At 49.8% G+C, this 26,774-nt stretch overlaps 1 protein-coding gene across 1 annotated transcript in view; it reads left to right on the top strand.

Annotated features, from left to right (window-relative positions):
- The window catches only part of LOC140387345 (fibronectin type III and SPRY domain-containing protein 2), an 88,681-nt gene extending 66,638 nt beyond the window's left edge, over nucleotides 1-22,043 (top strand). The window contains exons 10-12 of the mRNA XM_072470291.1: nucleotides 3,575-3,704; nucleotides 16,898-17,074; nucleotides 17,995-22,043. Of these exons, the coding sequence (XP_072326392.1) occupies nucleotides 3,575-3,704; nucleotides 16,898-17,074; nucleotides 17,995-18,247 (560 nt within the window). The 3' untranslated portion in view covers nucleotides 18,248-22,043. The remainder of the gene's footprint in view (nucleotides 1-3,574; nucleotides 3,705-16,897; nucleotides 17,075-17,994) is intronic.
- Nucleotides 22,044-26,774: the final 4,731 nt, after the last annotated feature.

Raw genomic sequence — 26,774 nt, 5'->3', positions numbered from 1 at the left:
ATACCAGGCAACATTCTGGTAAATCTCTTCTGCACCCTCTCTAAAGCCTCCACATCCTTCTGGTAGTGTGGCGACCAGAATTGAACACTATACTCCAAGTGTGGCCTAACTAAGGTTCTATACAGCTGCAACATGACTTGCCAATTCTTATACTCAATGCCCCGGCCAATGAAGGCAAGCATGCCGTATGCCTTCTTGACTACCTTCTCCACCTGTGTAGCCCCTTTCAGTGATCTGTGGACCTGTACTCCTAGATCTCTTTGACTTTCAATACTCTTGAGGGTTCTACCATTCACTGTATATTCCCTACCTGCATTAGCCCTTCCAAAATGCATTACCTCACATTTGTCCAGGTTAAACTCCATCTGCCATCTCTCCGCCCAAGTCTCCAGACAATCTAAATCCTGCTGTATCCTCAGACAGTCCTCATCGCTATCCGCAATTCCACCAACCTTTGTGTCGTCTGCAAACTTACTAATCAGACCAGTTACATTTTCCTCCAAATCATTTATATATACTACAAAGAGCAAAGGTCCCAGCACTGATCCCTGTGGAACACCACTGGTCACAGCCCTCCAATTAGAAAAGCATCCCTCCATTGCTACCCTCTGCCTTCTATGGCCTAGCCAGTTCTGTATCCACCTTGCCAGTTCACCCCTGATCCCGTGTGACTTCACCTTTTGTACTAGTCTACCATGAGGGACCTTGTCAAAGGCCTTACTGAAGTCCATATAGACAACATCTACTGCCCTACCTGCATCAATCATCTTAGTGACCTCCTCGAAAAACTCTATCAAGTTAGTGAGACACGACCTCCCCTTCACAAAACCGTGCTGCCTCTCACTAATACGTCCATATGCTTCCAAATGGGAGTAGATCCTGTCTCGAAGAATTCTCTCCAGTAATTTCCCTACCACTGAAGTAAGGCTCACCGGCCTGTAGTTCCCGGGATTATCCCTGCCACCCTTCTTAAACAGAGGAACAACATTGGCTATTCTCCAGTCCTCCGGGACATCCCCTGAAGACAGCGAGGATCCAAAGATTTCTGTCAAGGCCTCAGCAATTTCCTCTCCAGCCTCCTTCAGTATTCTGGGGTAGATCCCATCCGGCCCTGGGGACTTATCTACCTTAATATTTTTTAAGACACCCAACACCTCGTCTTTTTGGATCACAATGTGACCCAGGCTATCTACACCCCCTTCTCCAGACTCAACATCTACCAATTCCTTCTCTTTGGTGAATACTGATGCAAAGTATTCATTTAGTACCTCGCCCATTTCCTCTGGCTCCACACATAGATTCCCTTGCCTATCCTTCAGTGGGCCAACCCTTTCCCTGGCTACCCTCTTGCTTTTTATGTAAGTGTAAAAAGCCTTGGGATTTTCCTTAACCCTATTTGCCAATGACTTTTCATGACCCCTTCTAGCCCTCCTGACTCCTTGCTTAAGTTCCTTCCTACTTTCCTTATATGCCACACAGGCTTCGTCTGTTCCCAGCCTTTTAGCCCTGACAAATGCCTCCTTTTTCTTTTTGACGAGGCCTACAATATCACTCGTCATCCAAGGTTCCCGAAAATTGCCGTATTTATCTTTCTTCCTCACAGGAACATGCCTGTCCTGTATTCCTTTCAACTGACACTTGAAAGCCTCCCACATGTCAGATGTTGATTTGCCCTCAAACATCCGCCCCCAATCTATGTTCTTCAGTTCCCGCCTAATATTGTTATAATTAGCCTTCCCCCAATTTAGCACATTCATCCTCGGACCACTCTTATCCTTGTCCACCAGTACTTTAAAACTTACTGAATTGTGGTCACTGTTACCGAAATGCTCCCCTACTGAAACATCTACCACCTGGCCGGGCTCATTCCCCAATACCAGGTCCAGTACCGCCCCTTCCCTAGTTGGACTGTTTACATATTGTTTTAAGAAGCCCTCCTGGATGCTCCTTACAAACTCTGCCCCGTCTAAGCCCCTGGCACTAAGTGAGTCCCAGTCAATATTGGGGAAGTTGAAGTCTCCCATCACCACAACCCTGTTGTTTTTACTCTTTTCCAAAATCTGTCTACCTATCTGCTCCTCTATCTCCCGCTGGCTGTTGGGAGGCCTGTAGTATACCCCCAACATTGTGACTGCACCCTTCTTATTCCTGATCTCTACCCATATAGCCTCACTGCCCTCTGAGGTGTCCTCTCGCTGTATAGCTGTGATACTCTCCTGAACAAGTAGCGCAACTCCGCCTCCCCTTTTACATCCCCCTCTATCCCGCCTGAAACATCTAAATCCTGGAACGTTTAGCTGCCAATCCTGCCCTTCCCTCAACCAGGTCTCTGTAATGGCAACAACATCATAGTTCCAAGTAGTAATCCAAGCTCTAAGTTCATCTGCCTTACCCGTAATGCTCCTTGCATTAAAACATATGCACTTCAGGCCACCAGACCCGCTGTGTTCAGCAACTTCTCCCCGTCTGCGCTGCCTCAGAGCCACACTGTCCCTATTCCCTAGTTCTCCCTCAATGCTCTCACCTTCTGACCTATTGCTCCCGTGCCCACCCCCCTGCCATACTAGTTTAAACCCTCCCGTGTGACACTAGCAAACCTCGCGGCCAGGATATTTATGCCTCTCCGGTTTAGATGCAACCCGTCCATCTTATACAGGTCACACCTGCCCCGGAAGAGCTCCCAGTGGTCCAGATAACAGAAACCCTCCCTCCTACACCAGCTGTTTAGCCACGTGTTTGTCTGCTCTATCTTCCTATTTCTAGCCTCACTGGCACGTGGCACAGGGAGTAATCCCGAGATTACAACCCTCGAGGTCCTGTCTTTTAACTTTCTGCCTAGCTCCCTGAACTCCTGCTGCAGGACCTCATGCCCCTTCCTGCCTATGTCGTTAGTACCAATATGTACAACGACCTCTGCCTGTTTGCCCTCCCCCTTCAGGATGCCCTCTACCCGTTCGGAGACATCCTGGACCCTGGCACCAGGGAGGCAACATACCATCCTGGAGTCTCTTTCACGTCCACAGAAGCGCCTATCTGTGCCCCTGACTATAGAGTCCCCTATAACTATTACTCTTCTGCGCTTTGACCCTCCCTTCTGAACATCAGAGCCAGCCGTGGTGCCACTGCTCTGGCTGCTGCTGTTTTCCCCTGATAGGCTATCCCCCCCGACAGTATCCAAAGGGGTATATCTGTTCGAGAGGGGGACAACCACAGGGGATTCCTGCACTGACTGCCTGCCCTTTCTGGTGGTCACCCATTTCTCTGCCTGCACCTTGGGTGTGACCACACTTACATAACACTTACACACTTACATATCCCGTCTCGCACTGTCTCCCGTCTCGCACTGTCTCCCGTCTCGCACTGTCTCCCATCTCGCACTGGCTCCCGTCTCGCGCTGTCTCCCGTCTCGCGCTGTCTCCCGTCTCGCGCTGTCTCCCGTCTCGCACTGTCTCCCGTCTCGCACTGTCTCCCGTCTCGCACTGTGTCCCGTCATGTGCTGTCTCTCTATCACTTTGTTCCTGAATCCTTGCCTGAAGTTAGTTATTTCCTGTGCTAGAATCTTTCTGTTTGGCAGGTTGCCAGCTGTATCTGATGGAGAAGACTGCACATCTCGCCCTCTCCATTCTGGAGGATGGATTGACAATTGTTTATAATGAGGATGACGTCCACATTGACCGTCCAGCCTATGACAACCGATTTACAAGGTGCATTAGTGAAAATAAAGCCGATCCCGTTTCCAATATTCCTCCACTTCCCACACTGAGAGCCACTAATCAGACTCTCCGGGAGGAAACAGAGGGTCAGTACTGAGGGAGTGCCGGACTATCGGAGGGTCAGTACTGAGGGAGTGCCGCACTGTCAGAGGGTCAGTACTGAGGGAGTGCTGCACTGTCAGAGGGTCAGTACTGAGGGAGTGCCGCACTGTCAGAGGGTCAGTACTGAGGGAGTGCCGCACTGTCAGAGGGTCAGTACTGAGGGAGTGCTGCACTGTCAGAGGGTCAGTACTGAGGGAGTGCCGCACTGTCAGAGGGTCAGTACTGAGGGAGTGCTGCACTGTCAGAGGGTCAGTACTGAGGGAGCGCCGCACTGTCAGAGGGTCAGTACTGAGGGAGTGCTGCACTGTCAGAGGGTCAGTACTGAGGGAGTGCCGCACTGTCAGAGGGTCAGTACTGAGGGAGTGATGCACTGTCGGAGGGTCAGTACTGAGGGAGTGCCGCACTGTCAGAGGGTCAGTACTGAGGGAGTGCAGCACTGTCATAGGATCAGTACTGAACTGTCATAGGGTCAGTACTGAGGGAGTGCAGCACTGACAGAGGGACTGTACTGAGGGAGTGCTGCACTGTCAGAGGGTCAGTACTGAGGGAGTGCTGCACTGTCGGAGGGTCAGTACTGAGGGAGTGCTGCACTGTCGGAGGGTCAGTACTGAGGGAGTGCTGCACCGATAGAGGGTCAGTACTGAGGGAGTGCTGCACAGTCAGAGGGTCAGCACTGAGGGAGTGCTGCACTGTCATAGGATCAGTACTGAGGGAGTGCCGCACTGTCAGAGGGTCAGTACTGAGGGAGTGCCGCACTGTCGGAGGGTCAGTACTGAGGGAGCGCCGCACTGTCAGAGGGTCAGTAATGAGGGAGTGCCGCACTGTCAGAGGGTCAGTACTGAGGGAGTGATGCACTGTCGGAGGGTCAGTACTGAGGGAGTGCCGCACTGTCAGAGGGTCAGTACTGAGGGAGTGCAGCACTGTCATAGGATCAGTACTGAACTGTCATAGGGTCAGTACTGAGGGAGTGCAGCACTGACAGAGGGACTGTACTGAGGGAGTGCTGCACTGTCAGACGGTCAGTACTGAGGGAGTGCTGCACTGTCGGAGGGTCAGTACTGAGGGAGTGCTGCACTGTCGGAGGGTCAGTACTGAGGGAGTGCTGCACCGATAGAGGGTCAGTACTGAGGGAGTGCTGCACAGTCAGAGGGTCAGCACTGAGGGAGTGCTGCACTATCAGAGGGTCAGTACTGAGGGAGTGCTGCACTGTCGGAGGGTCAGAACTGAGGGAGTGCTGCACTGTCAGAGGGTCAGTACTGAGGGAGTGCCGCACTGTCAGAGGGTCAGTACTGAGGGAGTGCTGCACTGTCAGAGGGTCAGTACTGAGGGAGTGCTGCACTGTCGGAGGGTCAGTACTGAGGGAGTGCTGCACTGTTGGAGGGTCAGTACTGAGGGAGTGCTGCACAGTCAGAGGGTCAGCACTGAGGGAGTGCTGCACTATCAGAGGGTCAGTACTGAGGGAGTGCTGCACTGTCGGAGGGTCAGAACTGAGGGAGTGCTGCACTGTCAGAGGGTCAGTACTGAGGGAGTGCCGCACTGTCAGAGGGTCAGTACTGAGGGAGTGCTGCACTGTCAGAGGGTCAGTACTGAGGGAGTGCTGCACTGTCGGAGGGTCAGTACTGAGGGAGTGCTGCACTGTTGGAGGGTCAGTACTGAGGGAGTGCTGCACCGACAGAGGGTCAGTACTGAGGGAGTGCTGCACTGTCAGAGGGTCAGTACTGAGGGAGTGATGCACTGTAAGAGGATCAGTACTGAGGGAGTGCTGCACTGTCAGAGGGTCAGCACTGAGGGAGTGATGCACTGTCGTAGGGTCAGTACTGAGGGAGTGCCGCACTGTCAGAGCGTCAGTACTGAGGGAGTGCTGCACTGTCAGAGGGTCAGTACTGAGGGAGTGTTGCACTGTATGAGGGTCAGTACTGAGGGAGCGCTGCACTGTCAGAGGGTCAGTACTGAGGGAGTGCCGCACTGTCAGAGGGTCAGGACTGAGGGAGTGCCGCACTGTCAGAGAGTCAGTACTGAGGGAGTGCCGCACTGTCGGAGGGTCAGTACTGAGGGAGTGCCGCACTGTCAGAGGGTCAGTACTGAGGGAGTGCCGCACTGTCAGAGGGTCAGTACTGAGGGAGTGCTGCACTGTCAGAGGGTCAGTACTGAGGGAGTGCTGCACTGTCGGAGGGTCAGTACTGAGGGAGTGCTGCACTGTCGGAGGGTCAGTACTGATGGAGTGCTGCACCGACAGAGGGTCAATACTGAGGGAGTGCTGCACTGTCAGAAGGTCAGTACTGAGGGAGTGCCGCACTGTCAGAGGGTCAGTACTGAGTGAGTGCTGCACTGTCAGAGGGTCAGTACTGAGGGAATGCTGCACTGTCAGAGGGTCAGTACTGAGGGAGCGCCGCACTGTCAGAGGGACAGTACTGAGGGAGTGATGCACTGTCGGAGGATCATTACTGAGGGAGTGCTGCACTGTCAGAGGGTCAGTACTGAGGGAGTGCTGCACTGTCGGAGGGTCAGTACTGAGGGAGTGCTGCACTGTTGGAGGGTCAGTACTGAGGGAGTGCCGCACCGACAGAGGGTCAGTACTGAGGGAGTGCTGCACTGTCAGAGGGTCAGTACTGAGGGAGTGCTGCACTGTCGGAGGGTCAGTACTGAGGGAGTGCTGCACTGTCAGAGGGTCAGTACTGAGGGAGTGCTGCACTGTTGGAGGGTCAGTACTGAGGGAGTGCTGCACTGTCGGAGGGTCAGTACTGAGGGAGTGCTGCACTGTCAGAGGGTCAGTACTGAGGGAGTGCTGCACTGTCGGAGGATCAGTACTGAGGGAGTGCTGCACTGTCAGAGGGTCAGTACTGAGGGAGTGCTGCACTGTCGAAGGGTCAGTACTGAGGTAGTGCTGCACTGTCGGAGGGTCAGTACTGAGGGAGTGCCGCACCGACAGCGGGTCAGTACTGAGGGAGTGCCGCACTGTCAGAGGGTCAGTACTGAGGGAGTGCTGCACTGTCAGAGGGTCAGTACTGAGGGAGTGCTGCACTGTCGGAGGGTCAGTACTGAGGGAGTGCTGCACTGTTGGAGGGTCAGTACTGAGGGAGTGCTGCACCGACAGAGGGTCAGTACTGAGGGAGTGCTGCACTGTCAGAGGGTCAGTACTGAGGGAGTGATGCACTGTAAGAGGATCAGTACTGAGGGAGTGCTGCACTGTCGGAGGGTCAGTACTGAGGGAGTGCTGCACTGTCGGAGGGTCAGTACTGAGGGAATGCCGCACTGTCAGAGGGTCAGTACTGAGGGAGTGCTGCACTGTAAGAGGATCTGTACTGAGGGAGTGATGCACTGTCCGAGTCAGTACTGAGGGAGTGCTGCACTGTCGGAGGGTCAGTACTGAGGGAATGCTGCACTGTCAGAGGGTCAGTACTGAGGGAGTGATGCACTGTAAGAGGATCAGTACTGAGGGAGTGATGCACTGTCCGAGTCAGTACTGAGGGAGTGCTGCACTGTCGGAGGGTCAGTACTGAGGGAGTGCTGCACTGTCAGAGGGTCAGTACTGAGGGAGTGCTGCACCGACAGAGGGTCAGTACTGAGGGAGTGCTGCACTGTCAGAGGGTCAGTACTGAATGACTGCTGCACTGTCAGAGGGTCAGTACTGAGGCAGTGCTGCACTGTCAGAGGGTCAGTACTAAGGGAGTGCTGCACTGTCGGAGGGTCAGTTCTGAGGGAGTGCTGCACTGTCAGAGGGTCAGTACTGAGGGAGTGCCGCTCTGTCTGAGGGTCAGTACTGAGCGAGTGCCGCACTGTCAGAGGGTCAGTACTGAGGGAGTGCTGCGCTGTCAGAGGGTCAGTACTGAGGGAGTGCTGCACTGTCGGAGGGTCAGTACTGAGGGAGTGCTGCACTGTTGGAGGGTCAGTACTGAGGGAGTGCTGCACCGACAGAGGGTCAGTACTGAGGGAGTGCTGCACTGTCAGAGGGTCAGTACTGAGGGAGTGATGCACTGTAAGAGGATCAGTACTGAGGGAGTGATGCACTGTCAGAGTCAGTACTGAGGGAGTGCTGCACTGTCAGAGGGTCAGTACTGAGGGAGTGCTGCGCTGTCAGAGGGTCAGTACTGAGGGAGTGCTGCACTGTCGGAGGGTCAGTACTGAGGGAGTGCTGCACTGTTGGAGGGTCAGTACTGAGGGAGTGCTGCACCGACAGAGGGTCAGTATTGAGGGAGTGCTGCACTGTCAGAGGGTCAGTACTGAGGGAGTGATGCACTGTAAGAGGATCAGTACTGAGGGAGTGATGCACTGTCAGAGTCAGTACTGAGGGAGTGCTGCACTGTCGGAGGGTCAGTACTGAGGGAGTGCTGCACTGTCAGAGGGTCAGTACTGAATGACTGCTGCACTCAATATCACAGGAACTCAATCAGTGAGTTCACACCTATCACTGTCACAATCAGTGAGTTCACACCTATCACTGTCACAATCAGTGAGTTCACACCTATCACAGTCACAATCAGTGAGTTCACACCTATCACTGTCACAATCAATGAGTTCAGTATGGCAGGGGGGTGGGCACGGGAGCAATAGGTCAGAAGGTGAGAGCATTGAGGGAGAACTAGGGAATAGGGACAGTGGGGCTCTGAGGCAGAGCAGACAGGGAGAAGTTGCTGAACACAGCAGGTCTGGTGGCCTGAAGTGCATATGTTTTAATGCAAGAAGTATTATGGGTAAGGCAGATGAACTTAGAGCGTGGATTAGTACTTGGAACTATGATGTTGTTGCCATTACAGAGACCTGGTTGAGGGAAGGGCAGGATTGGCAGCTAAACGTTCCAGGATTTAGATGTTTCAGGCGGGATAGAGGGGGATGTAAAAGGGGAGGCGGAGTTGCGCTACTGGTTCGGGAGAATACCACAGCTGTACTACGGGAGGACACCTCAGAGGGCAGTGAGGCTATATGGGTAGAGATCAGGAATAAGAAGGGTGCAGTCACAATGTTGGGGGTTTACTACAGGCCTCCCAACAGCCAGCGGGAGATAGAGGAACAGATAGGTAGACAGGTTTTGGAAAAGAGTAAAAACAACAGGGTTGTGGTGATGGGAGACTTCAACTTTCCCAATATTGACTGGGACTCACTTAGTGCCAGGGGCTTAGACGGGGCGGAGTTTGTAAGGAGCATCCAGGAGGGCTTCTTAAAACAATATGTAGACAGTCCAACTAGGGAAGGGGCGGTACTGGACCTGGTATTGGGGAATGAGCCCGGCCAGGTGATAGATGTTTCAGTAGGGGAGCATTTCGGGAACAGTGACCACAATTCAGTAAGTTTTAAAGTGCTGGTGGACAAGGATAAGAGTGGTCCTAGGATGAATGTGCTAAATTGGGGGAAGGCTAATTATAACAACATTAGGCGGGAACTGAAGAACATAGATTGGGGGCGGATGTTTGAGGGCAAATCAACATCTGACATGTGGGAGGCTTTCAAGTGTCAGTTGAAAGGAATTCAGGACCGGCATGTTCCTGTGAGGAAGAAGGATAAATACGGCAATTTTCGGGAAACTTGGATAACGAGAGATATTGGAGGCCTCGTCAAAAAGAAAAAGGAGGCATTTGTCAGGGCTAAAAGGCTGGGAACAGACGAAGCCTGTGTGGAATATAAGGAAAGTAGGAAGGAACTTAAGCAAGGAGTCAGGAGGACTAGAAGGGGTCACGAAAAGTCATTGGCAAATAGGGTTAAGGAAAATCACAAGGCTTTTTACACGTACATAAAAAGCAAGAGGGTAGCCAGGGAAAGGGTTGGCCCACTGAAGGATAGGCAAGGGAATCTATGTGTGGAGCCAGAGGAAATGGGCGAGGTACTAAATGAATACTTTGCATCAGTATTCACCAAAGAGAAGGAATTGGTAGATGTTGAGTCTGGAGAAGGGGGTGTAGATAGCCTGGGTCACATTGAGATCCAAAAAGACGAGGTGTTGGGTGTCTTAAAAAATATTAAGGTAGATAAGTCCCCAGGGCCTGATGGGATCTACCCCAGAATACTGAAGGAGGCTGGAGAGGAAATTGCTGAGGCCTTGACAGAAATCTTTGGATCCTCACTGTCTTCAGGTGATGTCCCGGAGGACTGGAGAATAGCCAATGTTGTTCCTCTGTTTAAGAAGGGTAGCAAGGATAATCCAGGGAACTACAGGCCAGTGAAGCCTTACTTCAGTGGTAGGGACATTACTGGAGAGAATTCTTCGAGACAGGATCTACTCCCATTTGGAAGCAAATGGACGTATTAGTGAGAGGCAGCATGGTTTTGTGAAGGGGAGGTCGTGTCTCACTAACTTGATAGAGTTTTTCGAGGAGGTCACTAAGATGATTGATGCAGGTAGGGCAGTGGATGTTGTCTATGTGGACTTTAGTAAGGCCTTTGACAAGGTCCCTCATGGTAGACTAGTACAAAAGGTGAAGTCACACGGGATCAGGATGAGCTGGCAAGGTGGATACAGAACTGGCTAGGTCATCGAAGGCAGAGAGTAGCAATGGAAGGATGCTTTTCTAATTGGAAGGCTGTGACCAGTGGTGTTCCACAGGGATCAGTGCTGGGACCTTTGCTGTTTGTAGTATATATAAATGATTTGGAGGAAAATGTAACTGGTCTGATTAGTAAGTTTGCAGATGACACAAAGGTTGGTGGAATTGCGGATAGCGATGAGGACTGTCAGAGGATACAGCAGGATTTAGATTGTTTGGAGACTTGGGCGGAGAGATGGCAGATGGAGTTTAATCCGGACAAATGTGAGGTGGTGCATTTTGGAAGGTCTAATGCAGGTCGGGAATATACAGTGAATGGTAAAACCCTCAAGAGCATTGAAAGTCAAAGAGATCTAGGAGTACAGGTCCACTGGTCACTGAAAGGGGCAACACAGGTGGAGAAGGTAGTCAAGAAGGCATACGGCATGCTTGCCTTCATTGGCCGGGGCATTGAGTATAAGAATTGGCAATTCATGTTGCAGCTGTATAGAACCTTAGTTAGGCCACACTTGGAGTATAGTGTTCAATTCTGGTCGCCACACTACCAGAAGGATGTGGAGGCTTTAGAGAGGGTGCAGAAGAGATTTACCAGGATGTTGCCTGGTATGGAGGGCATCAGCTATGAGGAGCGGTTGAATAAACTCGGTTTGTTCTCACTGGAACGAAGGAGGTTGAGGGGCGACCTGATAGAGGTATACAAAATTATGAGAGGCATAGACAGAGTGAATAGTCAGAGGCTTTTCCCCGGGATAGAGGGGTCTAGGGGGCATAGGTTTAAGGTGAGAGGGGCAATGTTTAGAGTAGATGCACGAGGCAAGTTTTTTACACAGAGGGTAGTGGGTGCCTGGAACCCGCTGCCGGAGGAGGTGGTGGAAGCAGGGACGATTGTGACATTTAAGGGGCATCTTGACAAATACATGAATAGGATGGGAATAGAGGGATACGGAACCAGGAAGTGTAGAAGATTGTAGTTTAGTCGGGCAGCATGGTCAGCACGGGCTTGGAGGGCCGAAGGGCCTGTTCCTGTGCTGTACATTTCTTTGTTCTTTGTTCTAACTCACTGATTGTGATTGTGATAGATGTGAACTCACTGATTGTGACAGTGACAGATGTGAACTCATTGATTGTGACAGATGTGAACTCACTAATTGGGAATGATAGGAGTGAATTCATTGACTGTACAGTGATAGGCGTGAATTCAGTAATTGTAGAGTGATAGGTGTGAATTCACTGGTTGTGGCCGTGATAGGTGTGAATTCACTAATTGTACAGTGATAGGTGTGAATTCACTGATGGTGACAGTAATAGGTGTGAACTCAGATTGTGACAGTGATAGGTGCAAGCTCGCTGATTGTGACAGTGATAGGTACAAATTCACTGATTGTGATAGTGATAGATGTGAACTCATTAATTGTGACAGTGACCGATGTGAACTCACTGATTGTGACAGTGACAGATGTGAACTCACTAATTGTGAATGATGGGTGTGAATTCACTGACTACAGTGATAGGTGTGAATTCACTGGTTGTGGCTGTGATAGGTGTGAATTCACTAATTGTACAGTGATAGGTGTGAATTCACTGATGGTGACAGTAATAGGTGTGAACTCAGATTGTGACAGTGATAGGTGCAAGCTCGCTGATTGTGACAGTGATAGGTACAAATTCACTGATTGTGATAGTGATAGATGTGAACTCATTAATTGTGACAGTGACCGATGTGAACTCACTGATTGTGACAGTGACAGATGTGAACTCACTAATTGTGAATGATAGGTGTGAATTCACTGACTACAGTGATAGGTGTGAATTCACTGGTTGTGGCCGTGATAGGTGTGAATTCACTAATTGTACAGTGATAGGTGTGAATTCACTGATGGTGACAGTAATAGGTGTGAACTCAGATTGTGACAGTGGTAGGTGCAAGCTCGCTGATTGTGACAGTGATAGGTACAAATTCACTGATTGTGATAGTGATAGATGTGAACTCACTGATTGTGACAGTGACCGATGTGAACTCACTAATTGTGTATGATAGGTGTGAATTCACTGACTACAGTGATAGGTGTGAATTCACTGACTACAGTGATAGGTGTGAAATCACTGACTGTACAGTGATAAGCGTGAATTCACTAATTGTACAGTGATAGGTGTGAATTCACTGGTTGTGGCCGTGATAGGTGTGAATTCACTAATTGTACAGTGATAGGTGTGAATTCACTGATGGTGACAGTAATAGGTGTGAACTCAGATTGTGACAGTGATAGGTGCAAGCTCGCTGATTGTGACAGTGATAGGTACAAATTCACTGATTGTGATAGTGATAGATATGAACTCACTGATTGTGACAGTGACCAATGTGAACTCATTGATTGTGACCGTGACAGATGTGAACTCACTAATTGTGAATGATAGGTGTGAATTCACTGACTACAGTGATAGGTGTGAATTCACTAATTGTACAGTGATAGGTGTGAATTCACTGGTTGTGACAGTGATAGGTGTGAATTCACTAATTGTACAGTGATGGGTGTGAATTCACTGATGGTGACAGTAATAGGCGTGAACTCACTGATTGTGACACTGATTGGTGTGAACTCACTGATTGTGATAGTGATAGGTACAAACTCACTGATTGTCATTGTGATAGATGTGAACTCACTGATTGTGACAGTGACAGATGTGAACTCACTGATTGTGACAGTGACAGGTGTGATCTCACTAATTGTGAATGATGGGTGTGAATTCACTGACAGTCCAGTGATAGGTGTGAATTCACTAATTGTACAGTGGTAGGTGTGAATTCACTGGTTGTGGCAGTGATAGGTGTGAATTCACTAATTGTACAGTGATGGGTGTGAATTCACTGATGGTGACAGTAATAGGCGTGAACTCACTGATTGTGACACTGATTGGTGTGAACTCACTGATTGTGATAGTGATAGGTACAAACTCACTGATTGTCATTGTGATAGATGTGAACTCACTGATTGTGACAGTGACAGATGTGAACTCACTGATTGTGACAGTGACAGGTGTGATCTCACTAATTGTGAATGATGGGTGTGAATTCACTGACAGTCCAGTGATAGGTGTGAATTCACTAATTGTACAGTGGTAGGTGTGAATTCACTGGTTGTGGCAGTGATAGGTGTGAAGTCACTAATTGTACAGTGATAGGTGTGAATTCACTGATGGTGACAGTAATAGGTGTGAACTCAGATTGTGACAGTGATAGGTGCAAACTCACTGATTGTGACAGTGATAGGTACAAACTCACTGATTGTGATGGTGATAGATGTGAACTCACTGATTGTGACAGATGTGAACTCACTGATTGTGACAGTGACAGACGTGAACTCACTGATTGTGAATGCTAGATGTGAATTCACTGACTGTACAGTGATAGGTGTGAATTCACTGGTTGTGGCAGTGATAGGTGTGAATTCACTAATTGTACAGTGATAGGTGTGAATTCACCGATGGTGACAGTAACAGGTGTGAACTCAGATTGTGACAGTGATAGGTGCAAGCTCGCTGATTGTGACAGTGATAGGTACAAATTCACTGATTGTGACAGTGATAGGTACAAACTCACTGATTGTGATGGTGATAGATGTGAACTCACTGATTGTGACAGATGTGAACTCACTGATTGTGACAGTGACAGACGTGAACTCACTGATTGTGAATGCTAGATGTGAATTCACTGACTGTACAGTGATAGGTGTGAATTCACTGGTTGTGGCAGTGATAGGTGTGAATTCACTGATGGTGACAGTAATAGGTGTGAACTCAGATTGTGACAGTGATAGGTGCAAGCTCGCTGATTGTGACAGTGATAGGTACAAATTCACTGATTGTGATAGTGATAGATGTGAACTCATTAATTGTGACAGTGACCGATGTGAACTCACTGATTGTGACAGTGACAGATGTGAACTCACTAATTGTGAATGATAGGTGTGAATTCACTGACTACAGTGATAGGTGTGAATTCACTGGTTGTGGCCGTGATAGGTGTGAATTCACTAATTGTACAGTGATAGGTGTGAATTCACTGATGGTGACAGTAATAGGTGTGAACTCAGATTGTGACAGTGGTAGGTGCAAGCTCGCTGATTGTGACAGTGATAGGTACAAATTCACTGATTGTGAGTGATAGATGTGAACTCACTGATTGTGACAGTGACCGATGTGAACTCACTAATTGTGTATGATAGGTGTGAATTCACTGACTACAGTGATAGGTGTGAATTCACTGACTGTACAGTGATAAGCGTGAATTCACTAATTGTACAGTGATAGGTGTGAATTCACTGGTTGTGGCCGTGATAGGTGTGAATTCACTAATTGTACAGTGATAGGTGTGAATTCACTGATGGTGACAGTAATAGGTGTGAACTCAGATTGTGACAGTGATAGGTGCAAGCTCGCTGATTGTGACAGTGATAGGTACAAATTCACTGATTGTGATAGTGATAGATATGAACTCACTGATTGTGACAGTGACCAATGTGAACTCATTGATTGTGACCGTGACAGATGTGAACTCACTAATTGTGAATGATAGGTGTGAATTCACTGACTACAGTGATAGGTGTGAATTCACTAATTGTACAGTGATAGGTGTGAATTCACTGGTTGTGACAGTGATAGGTGTGAATTCACTAATTGTACAGTGATGGGTGTGAATTCACTGATGGTGACAGTAATAGGCGTGAACTCACTGATTGTGACACTGATTGGTGTGAACTCACTGATTGTGATAGTGATAGGTACAAACTCACTGATTGTCATTGTGATAGATGTGAACTCACTGATTGTGACAGTGACAGATGTGAACTCACTGATTGTGACAGTGACAGGTGTGATCTCACTAATTGTGAATGATGGGTGTGAATTCACTGACAGTCCAGTGATAGGTGTGAATTCACTAATTGTACAGTGGTAGGTGTGAATTCACTGGTTGTGGCAGTGATAGGTGTGAATTCACTAATTGTACAGTGATGGGTGTGAATTCACTGATGGTGACAGTAATAGGCGTGAACTCACTGATTGTGACACTGATTGGTGTGAACTCACTGATTGTGATAGTGATAGGTACAAACTCACTGATTGTCATTGTGATAGATGTGAACTCACTGATTGTGACAGTGACAGATGTGAACTCACTGATTGTGACAGTGGCAGGTGTGATCTCACTAATTGTGAATGATGGGTGTGAATTCACTGACAGTCCAGTGATAGGTGTGAATTCACTAATTGTACAGTGGTAGGTGTGAATTCACTGGTTGTGGCAGTGATAGGTGTGAATTCACTAATTGTACAGTGATGGGCGTGACCTCACTGATTGTGACACTGATTGGTGTGAACTCACTGATTGTGATAGTGATAGGTACAAACTCACTGATTGTCATTGTGATAGATGTGAACTCACTGATTGTGACAGTGACAGATGTGAACTCACTGATTGTGACAGTGACAGGTGTGATCTCACTAATTGTGAATGATGGGTGTGAATTCACTGACAGTCCAGTGATAGGTGTGAATTCACTAATTGTACAGTGGTAGGTGTGAATTCACTGGTTGTGGCAGTGATAGGTGTGAAGTCACTAATTGTACAGTGATAGGTGTGAATTCACTGATGGTGACAGTAATAGGTGTGAACTCAGATTGTGACAGTGATAGGTGCAAACTCACTGATTGTGACAGTGATAGGTACAAACTCACTGATTGTGATGGTGATAGATGTGAACTCACTGATTGTGACAGATGTGAACTCACTGATTGTGACAGTGACAGACGTGAACTCACTGATTGTGAATGCTAGATGTGAATTCACTGACTGTACAGTGATAGGTGTGAATTCACTGTTTGTGGCAGTGATAGGTGTGAATTCACTAATTGTACAGTGATAGGTGTGAATTCACCGATGGTGACAGTAACAGGTGTGAACTCACTGATTGTGACAATGATTAGTGTGAACTTATTGATTGTGACAGTGATAGGTGTGAACTCACTGATTCTTTCAGTGATAGGTGTGGACTCACTGATTGTGACAGTGATCTGTGTGAATTCACTGATTGTCAGTAATAGATGTGAATTCACAGATTGTGACAGTGACAGATTATAACTCACTAATTGTGAATGATGGGTGTGAATTCACTGATTGTACAGTGATAGGTGTGAATTCACTAATTGTAGAGTGATAGGTGTGAATTCACTGGTTGTGGCAGTGATAGGTGTGAATTCATTAATTGTACAATGGTAGGTGTGAATTCACTGATGGTGACCGTGATAGGTGTGAATTCATTGATTGTGACAGTGATAGGTGTGAACTCACAGATTCTGTCAGTGATAGGTGTGAACTCATTAATTGTGACAGTGATAAGTGTGAACTCGCTGATTGTGACAGTGCTATGTGTGAATTCAGTGATTGTCACAGTGATAAGTGTGAACTCACTGATTGTGACAGTGACAGGTGTGAACTTGCTGACTGACAGTGCTATGTGTGAATCTGCTGATTGTGACAGTGGTAGTTGTGAACTCATTGATTGTGACAGTGATAGGTGTAACAGTAATTGTGACCTCTTCTTGCTGTAGCTGTGCTGCTGTCCTGGGACAGTTAGCTCCTGTCCAGGGCAAACATTACTGGGAGGTCGAAGTGAGTGAACATCTGGAGTATCGGATTGGGGTGGCCTCCCCAAACACCCCACGGGACAGCTACCCAGGATCGAACATCACATCTTGGTGTATGAGACACACATTCACACCATCCAGGTACAGAGAGACCAAACCTCATTCAGTGTCAGAAACTCCACCAACAAATCACCCTTCACAAGAGTCACGACATTCACATCCTTTTCCTGCTTCTCTTCCTCAGAATTATTTATATAAAAACTGTTTAATCTTTAAATCTTGGGTAATGGGGCCTCAACTTTGGGGATTGTCTTGGAGTTAACACTCCCGGGTTAGTGGAGATGTGCTTCTGTGAGTTTTGCTCCTTCACACAGGATCTGTGAGAAATCAACTAAGTTAAGGTTTGAGAAACCCTCAGAATATTTTTTCATTAATTCTCTTCCAGCAGTCTTTGATCTTTTTGTCTCTATCTCAAATTCTTTCTGATTTGCTGCTGATTATTGGGGCAGGTGGGTAGCTAATCAATACACGGCAGCTTCAGCATTAAACCCGAGTGCGGCCTGTTGGGGAATGTGACCCCCTCTTGGTCACTCTCACTCAGTGAGGGATGGGGGGGGGGGGGTTGTGAAGGGAAATGGAGGCCTTACCGCCGGTAGTGACTGCAGCCACTCCCACCTTACTCCAGCCCCTTGTTATCGAGTCAGAACCTGGCTGGAGCATTTCCAAGTCAGGATTGCGAGTGACTTGGAGGGGAACCTCCAGGTGGTGGGGTGCCCAGGTATCTGCTTCTAGGTGGTAGTGGTCGTGGGTTCAGAAGGGAACTTTCCCTTTACCTTAACTCTCCCTCTGGCCCTGCCAGATTGCTAGGAGGTAGATGGCCCATGAACTCTGAACAATACCTGAAACAAGGTTGAGTGGCGGGACCGGGTTTGCTACTTTTTCTGATGCATTGTCCTCGCCGAATGTGCGTGTTGCAATGAGGTGTGTTTGTGTGAAATGGGAAGTGGTTTGGGAACGGTTTCTGCTGATGCTTTAATTTTCCTTCTCATTTAAATCTGTAGGAGTAAGTTTGAATTCCTTCACAATGGGACCAGCCCAGACGTGAGAATCACTGTGCCCCCAAAGAGAATCGGAATTCTCCTGGACTATGACACGGGAAAAATCTCCTTCTTCAATGCTGACATCCCTCAGAATCTCTTCACTTTTTCTCAACAGTTTCAGAATCTCATCAATCCGTGCTTTGCTTTGGAAAGTTCTGGCATTTTAAAAATCTGTCACGGTATTCCCATCCCCGAGTTTACAAAATTACCGTGAAATCTCCCTCAGTCTGAATTGCAGCAAATGTTGTGTGGCATAGGGTTTTAGTTCAAAGGAAATGATCCTTCAAGGTGGCGCAGTGGTTAGCACTGCTGCCTCAGTGTCAGGGTCCCAGGTTCGATTCCCCGCTGGGTCACTGTCTGTGCGGAGTCTGCACGTCCTCCCCGTGTGTGCGTGGGTTTCCTCCGGGTGCTCCGGTTTCCTCCCACAGTCCAAAGATGTGTGGGTTAGGTGGATTGGCCATGCTAAATTGCCCTTAGTGTCCAGGGTTGTGTAGGTTAGGTGGGGTTATGAGGTTACAGGGATAGGGTGGGGGAGTGGGCCTAGGTAGGGTGCTCTTTCAGAGAGTTGGTGCAGACTCGATGGGCCGAATGGCCTCCTTCTGCATTGTAGGAATTCTATGGTTCGAATGTGCAATGAATGTTTCTTATTAGTGGGGATGAGATGGGGGTCTGTGGGTTTGCAGTGCCACAGGTTTACCACCAGGGGGACCCAATGAGCACTGACCTAGTGGTGGAAACTGGTATTGCAGCCCATTCGTTACTGCCTTGGGACAGATTCCACCCCTCCTGTCTTTATTCGCCTTTCCCAAGATCGTTGTGAAAATCTGATCCTAACCCTCACCCAATGGCCACACATAACAGCATCGCTCGGAGGGCAATCTTAGCTTTCCTTTCCCCTGGAGATCATCAACCCCTGGTCTCTAAAACCCAACACACTGCTTCCTCTGAGAGGATCTGTCAATTTATACAACAAAGTGAGTATTGTAACCACTGTGGACACAGAGCGAGACTTACAGCAAACAGTCTGCAGAGTCTACTTGACAAGTGGCTCTGTGAGCTGCAGCAAAGTAAGACTACAGCAAGGCCTCCTGATAAACACGGTGATTTTTTCCAGTGCAATGCAGTGAGTGGAGGAGAGTAAAGCAGGGTGATTTTTCCAGTGCGATGCAGTGAGAGTAAAGCAGGGTGATTTTTCCAGTGCGATGCAGTGAGAGTGAAGCAGGGTGATTTTTTCCAGTGCAATGCAGTGAGTGGAGGAGAGTAAAGCAGGGTGATTTTTCCAGTGCGATGCAGTGAGAGTAAAGCAGGGTGATTTTTCCAGTGCGATGCAGTGAGAGTGAAGCAGGGTGATTTTTTCCAGTGCAATGCAGTGAGTGGAGGAGAGTAAAGCAGGGTGATTTTTCCAGTGCGATGCAGTGAGAGTAAAGCAGGGTGATTTTTTCCAGTGCAATGCAGTGAGTGGAGGAGAGTAAAGCAGGGTGATTTTTCCAGTGCGATGCAGTGAGAGTAAAGCAGGGTGATTTTTCCAGTGCGATGCAGTGAGAGTGAAGCAGGGTGATTTTTCCAGTGCGATGCAGTGAGTGGAGGAGAGTAAAGCAGGGTGATTTTTCCAGTGCGATGCAGTGAGAGTGAAGCAGGGTGATTTTTCCAGTGCGATGCAGTGAGTGGAGGAGAGTAAAGCAGGGTGATTTTTCCAGTGCGATGCAGTGAGAGTGAAGCAGGGTGATTTTTCCAGTGCGATGCAGTGAGTGGAGGAGAGTAAAGCAGGGTGATTTTTCCAGTGCGATGCAGTGAGAGTGAAGCAGGGTGATTTTTCCAGTGCGATGCAGTGAGTGGAGGAGAGTAAAGCAGGGTGATACTTCCAGTGCGATGCAGTGAGTGGAGGAGAGTTACATCACAGAAATACAATGTGTTTAAAATCGATTCATCACTTTCCATGGGGTGGTGTCCAGGTCTGATTGACAGGAAATTATCTAATCATCCAACACGGATTAGATGTGCTGAATGGCCCACTTCTGTGCCATAAAGGACTATCTCCATTCTCGCTGGAGATAGCAGTGTGAATGTGTTGGTGATGTACGATATCCAGCACAAACTCCGAGGAACTGAGACTCTACGTTTAAAGTTGTGACAATCTGTTTGATAGAAAACAAATAGTGACTAGTCAATGAGGCAGTTTGATTAGAAATATGAGATGAATGTTCAGAAAATCTACTTAGTGCTTTAAAGATTCTCTCTGTGGTTCACAAGTTAGGAAATTAAAATTGGTGCCAGCGGAGCAGCAGCCGGAGGCCATTCGGCCCCTTCAGCCTGTTCCACCACTTGATTAAATGATGATACAGGCCGATCGGTAGCTCAACTCCAGAGTTCTTCACTGCAGGTTCCTTGATAATTTTACCCAGCAGGATGTTATCAAACTCAGGCTGAACTTTTTTATTCAATTCACATTGAGCGTCCACAACCGTTTGGCAGACTGCTTTCCAGATTACAAATATGTTTTGGCTGAAGAATTGCATTCTCATTTCCCTCCTGTGAGCTGCCTCTAATTTTAACATTTTAACAACCACAGCAGAGTAAATAGTTGCTGTACCCACACAATCAATCCCTTTGCCCGTTTAAATATCTCAATCACCTTCCAAATTCAAGGCAATTCAAGTCTGGTTTATGCAATCTGTCCTCAGTTTAGTCCCAGAACCATTCTGTGAAGCCCCTCCAAGCTCAGTCAGTGATTTCTCCTGAGATGTGACTCCCAAAACTCAATGCAGTTACACTTGAAGGGTCTACCCAAGGACATTCACTTCCGAACCTTTGAATTGTAATTCCTTCGAGATAAAGGTATACCTGTCCATTAATTTGTGATTTGTGTGCATGAATACACGATAGCACAGTGGTTAGCACTGTGGCTTCACAGCTCCAGGGCCCCAGGTTCGATTCCCGGCTTGGGTCACTGTCTGCGTGGGTTTCCTCCGGGTGCTCCGGTTTCCTCCCACAAGTCCCGAAAGACGTGCTGTTAGGTGAATTGGACATTCTGAATTCTCCCTCAGTGTACCCGAACAGGCACCAGAGTGTGGCGACTAGGGGATTTTCACAGTAACTTCATTGCAGTGTTAATGTAAGCCTACTTGTGACACTAATAAAGATTATTATTATTAAATCTCTGTCACCCACAGTTTAATGTTCCTCAGGAAATCGCTCCATGTGCAAGAACCAAATTGACAAAATCAGGCACAAGGAGCTCAATATTTTGTTTCAATTCACAGCTCAAACTTCATGAACATTAAGATATTGTCCCATGCGGGGAATGTTGTACAGTTATCACGTGGAGAGGTCTGGATCAGGACCATTTCCAGAATCACTCCTATACCCTACTTCTCCCATATGACTCTCGATGTATTAACCTGGCCGGTTGTGTACCCCCAGACCCACATTAACTCTTCACGTCCTGAACACCCAGATACTCCGAGGAAAGCCTCGATTGATCCTGCCACTGCTTTCTAATGGATTCAAGCATTTTCCCCACTACCGATGTGAGGCTTACTGGTCTATAATTATCAACACTGGTGTCAATCTACGTCTGCTCTAAAACAGAGTAAGAAAGGTGAGTTAAAGGTCAGTATTTGTGGAATTATGTAAGAACGAAGGATTCGTAGGACCCTGTTCGGAGTGCTGACCTTCACCAAGATAGAATTTGAGGGGCATTCACTCTGACCCTATGTAACCTTTGACCCTGCCATTCTGCCACCTTGTCTTCACAGTTAGTCAGTAAACATTAGTTTTATCAAAGGAGATGTTGAGAGCAGTTTGAGGATAACAATGTATTTCTGGGTGATTGGTTATGAAGGTTACTTCTCGAGGATAAAACAGCAGCGGCCGAGATTCAGCCAGCACTTGGCTCAGTTGGATTCATCCCAGATTCCTCCGCACATCACTCGGCTGGGAACTGTTCCCCAATCTATTCACAAAGGTTTAATTACATTTTATCGGGGATCCCATGATCTGAAACTGCCAAGTCTCCCTTTTGGGAACATTAGACGATCATTTAGATCCACAAGTCTGTTTCTTTTTTAAAAAAATATGTTTATTCAAATTTTCCAACAACATTTTGAACAAGCCCCCCCCGCCCCCCCCCCCCCCCCAATTACAAAAAGAAAGAAACACAACAGTCAAAAATTATACAAAACTTATACATTGGGTTCCCCCCACATACAGTAACCCCCCCCCCCATATGACATTCAAAGGTACCCATAGGGAAGCCCCCCCCACCCACCCGAATTCCCCGCCCAAAAGAGACCCCCCCCGCCCACCCCCCCCCCCCTTTGGGTTGCTGCTGCTGCTGACCTCCTCCTAAAGCTCCGCGAGATAGTCTAGGAACGGTTGCCACCGCCTGAAGAACCCCTGCACAGACCCTCGTAAGGCAAACTTTATCCTCTCCAGCTGAATGAACCCTGCCATGTCATTTATCCAGGCTTCCACACTGGGGGGCTTCGCGTCTTTCCATAATAGCAAGATCCTCCACCGGGTTACCAGGGACGCAAAGGCCAGGATGCCGGCCTCTTTCGCCTCCTGCACTCCCGGCTCGTCCGTTACCCCAAATAGTGCCAACCCCCAACTCGGCTGGACCTGGACTTTCACCACCTTGGACATAGTCATCACGAAACACCTCCAAAACCCATCCAGTGCCGGGCACGACCAGAACATGTGGACATGATTCACCGGGCTTCCCGAGCACCTCCCACATCTATCCTCCACCCCAAAGAACCTACTCAACCTCGCCCCTGTCATATGCGCTCTGTGAACAACCTTGAATTGTATTAGGCTGAGCCTGGTGCAAGAGGAGGAAGAATTAACACTACTCAGGGCGTCAGCCCACAGACCTTCATCTATCTCCTCCCCAAGCTCGTCCTCCCACTTGCCCTTCAACTCCACTACCGAGGCCTCCTCCTCTCCTTTCAGCTCCTGGTAGATCGCCGAAACCCTGCCTTCTCCAACCCTCCACCCGAAATCACCCTGTCCTGAATCCCCTGTGCCGGGAACAGCGGGAATTCCCTCACCTGCCGCCTCACAAACGGCCTCATTTGCATATACCTGGGGGGCAACCCAAACTTCTCCTCCAGCGCCCCTAGGCTCGCAAATGTCCCATCGATGAACAGGTCCCCCATTCTTCTAATCCCTGTCCGATGCCAGCTCCGAAATCCCCCATCCATCCTTCCCGGGACGAACCAATGGTTCTCCCGAATCGGGGACCAAACCGAGGCCCCCACCTCGCCCCGTGTCGTCTCCACTGCCCCCAGATCTTCAGCGTCGCCGCCACCACCGGACTCGTGGTGTACCTTGTCGGCGAGAGCGGCAGCGGTGCCGTCGCCAGCGCCCTCAGGCTCGTGCCCACACAGGACGCCATCTCTAACCTCTTCCACGCCGCCTCCTCTCCCTCCTTAACCCACTTACGGATCATCGCCACATTGGCTGCCCAATAATAGTCGCACAAATTCGGCAGCGCCAGCTCCCCTGTCCCTACTTCGCTCCAGAAACGCCCTCTTCACCCTCGGGGTCTTATTTGCCCACACGAAACCCATGGTGCTCCTACCTACCCGTTTGAAAAAGGCCTTGGGAATCATAATGGGAAGGCACTGGAATACAAAGAGAAACCTTGGGAGGACCATCATTTTAACCGACTGCACCCTGCCCGCTAGCGAGAGTGGCAGCACATCCCATCTTTTGAAATCCTCCTCCATCTGCTCCACCAACCGCGTCAAATTGAGTTTGTGCAGGGCCCCCCAACTCCCAGCCACCTGGATCCCTAAGTACCGAAAGCTCCTTTCCGCCCTCCTCAACGGTAGGTCGTCTATCCCGTTTCCCTGGTCCCCTGGATGCACCACCATAGATTCCCGACCATAGATTATCATAGAATTTACAGTGCAGAAGGAGGCCATTCGGCCCATCGAGTCTGCACCGGCTCTTGGAAAGAGCACCCTACCCAAGGTCAACACCTCCACCCTATCCCCATAACCCAGTAACCCCACCCAACACTAAGGGCAATTTTGGACACTAAGGGCAATCTATCATGGCCAATCCACCTAACCTGCACATCTTTGGACTGTGGGAGGAAACCGGAGCACCCGGAGGAAACCCACGCAGACACGGGGAGGATGTGCAGACTCCGCACAGACAGTGACCCAAGCCGGAATCGAACCTGGGACCCTGGAGCTGTGAAGCAATTGTGCTATCCACAATGCTACCGTGCTGCCTACATTGAGCTTATACCCCGAGAAGTCCCCAAACTCCCTTAGGGTCCGCATGGCCTCCACCATCCCCTCCACTGGATCTGCCACATACAGCAACAGGTCGTCTGCATACAACGACACCCGATGCTCCTCTCCCCCTCGGACCAACCCCCTCCATTTCCTGGACTCCCTTAATGCCTTGGCCAGAGGCTCAATTGCCAATGCAAACAACAAGGGGGACAGGGGGCACCCCTGTCTCGTCCCTCGGTACAGCCGAAAGTGCTCCGACCTCCGCCGATTCGTAGCCACACTCGCCACCAGGGCTCTATATAGCAACCTGACCCAGCTGATGAACCTCTCCCCGAACCCAAACCTCCGCAGCTCTTCCCAAAGATACTCCCACTCCACCCGGTCGAAGGCCTTCTCCGCGTCCATAGCCGCCACTACCTCCGCTTCTCCCTCCACCGAGGGCATCATGATCACATTGAGGAGCCTCCGCACATTAGTGTTTAGCTGCCTACCCTTCACAAATCCCGTCTGGTCCTCATGAATTACCCCCGGGACACAGTCCTCAATTCTCGTAGCCAGCACTTTTGCCAGCAACTTAGCATCCACATTGAGGAGCGAGATCGGTCTATACGACCCACATTGCAGTGGGTCCTTGTCCCGCTTCAGGATCAGAGAGATCAGCGCCCCAGACATTGTCGGGGGCAAGGCCCCCCCCCCCCTCCCCTTATTGAAAGTCCTCACTAACAACGGGCCTAGCAGGTCCACGTATTTCCTGTAAAACTCGACCGGGAACCCATCTGGCCCCGTGGCGTTCCCCACCTGCATGCTCCCCAGTCCTTTAACCAGCTCCTCCAGCCCAATTGGCGCCCCCAAACCAGCCACCTCCTGCTCCTCCACCCTCGGGAACCTCAGCTGATCCAGGAATCGTCGCATCTCCTCTTCCCCAGCTGGGGGCTCAGATCTGTACAGATCTCCATAGAAGTCCCTAAATACCTTGTTTATTCTCACCACACTCCACACCGTATTCCCCCAGCTATCCTTAACTCCACCCACCTCCCTCGCTGCCTCCCTCTTACGAAGCTGGTGTGCCAGCATCCGGCTCGCCTTCTCCCCATACTCATACGTCACCCCCTGCGCTTTCCTCCACTGTGCCTCTGCTTTCCCTGTGGTCAACAGGTCAAACTCCGCCTGGAGGCTTCGCCGCTCCCTGAGTAGTCCCTCCTCGGGGGCCTCTGCATACCTCCTGTCCATCCTTAAGATCTCCCCCACCAACCTCTCCCTCTCCCTGCCCTCTCTCTTCTCCCTGTGGGCCTTAATGGAGATTAACTCTCCCCTGACCACCGCCTTCAGCGCCTCCCAGACTACCCCCACCTGCACCTCCCGGTTGTCGTTGGCCTGCAAATATCTTTCAATGCACCCCCGCACCCGCCCGTACACCTCCTCATCCACCAATAATCCCACATCAAGACGCCACAGCGGGCGCTGGTCCCTCTCCTCTCCCAACTCCAGCTCCACCCAATGCGGGGCGTGGTCCGAGATGGCTATGGCCGAATACTCCATTCCCTCCACTTTCGGGATTAGCGCCCTACTCAAAATAAAGAAATCTATCCGGGAGTAGGCTCTATGGACGTGGGAAAAGAAGGAAAATTCCCTGGCCAGCGGCCTGACAAACCTCCATGGATCCACTCCCCCCATCTGGTCCATAAACCCCCTGAGCACCTTGGCCGCAGCCGGCCTCTTACCCGTCCTGGACCTAGAACGGTCCAGTGCTGGGTCCAGCACCGTGTTGAAATCCCCCCCCCCATTATCAAGCTTCCTACCTCCAGGTCCGGAATCCGACCCAGCACGCATTTCATAAATCCGGCATCATCCCAATTTGGGGCATATACGTTCACCAGTACCACCCGCACCCCCTGCAACCTACCGCTCACCATCACATATCGACCTCCATTATCCACTATGATATTCATTGCCTCAAACGACACCCATTTCCCCACCAGTATTGCAACCCCTGCCGACTAGCCATCTCCTTTTCGAGGCCAGCCATGTGCCCGCGCCTCCCGCACCCTCCAGTCCCCCAGACGGCGGACCCCCGCCCCGACCACCTCTCCTACTTCCAGCTCCCCTTTGGCCAGTGCAGCAGCAACCCTATACCCCCTCCCCTCCTCCCCCCGCTAGATCCACATCTAGCCCTTTTACTCCCCCCATAACACTCCCGTAAGTCAGCTGACTCCTGCTGATCCCGGCCTCTCCCACCATTCCATCGACCCCCCCCAGTGTGAGAATCCCCCCTCCCCCTCCCTGGCAGTCAGTGTGCGCTCCTCTCCAGCATCGCCCCCCCGGCCCTCACTCCCCGTCCTTCCGTAGCGCGGGACAAAGCCCGCGCTTTCCTGAGCCGGCCCCGCCCCCTCTGGCGCAGCTCCTTTTGCGGCCTTACCCCAATTCCCCATCCCCAGGCCTCCACTCCCCCTATTCCTTCATGGGGGTCTGCCCCTCCAACACCGACACCCA

Source organism: Scyliorhinus torazame, chromosome 12 (genome assembly GCF_047496885.1).
Source record: "Scyliorhinus torazame isolate Kashiwa2021f chromosome 12, sScyTor2.1, whole genome shotgun sequence".
NCBI lineage: Eukaryota > Metazoa > Chordata > Chondrichthyes > Carcharhiniformes > Scyliorhinidae > Scyliorhinus > Scyliorhinus torazame.
Note: the sequence above shows the minus strand (reverse complement) of the source record. Positions and strands in the feature narration are given on the sequence as shown.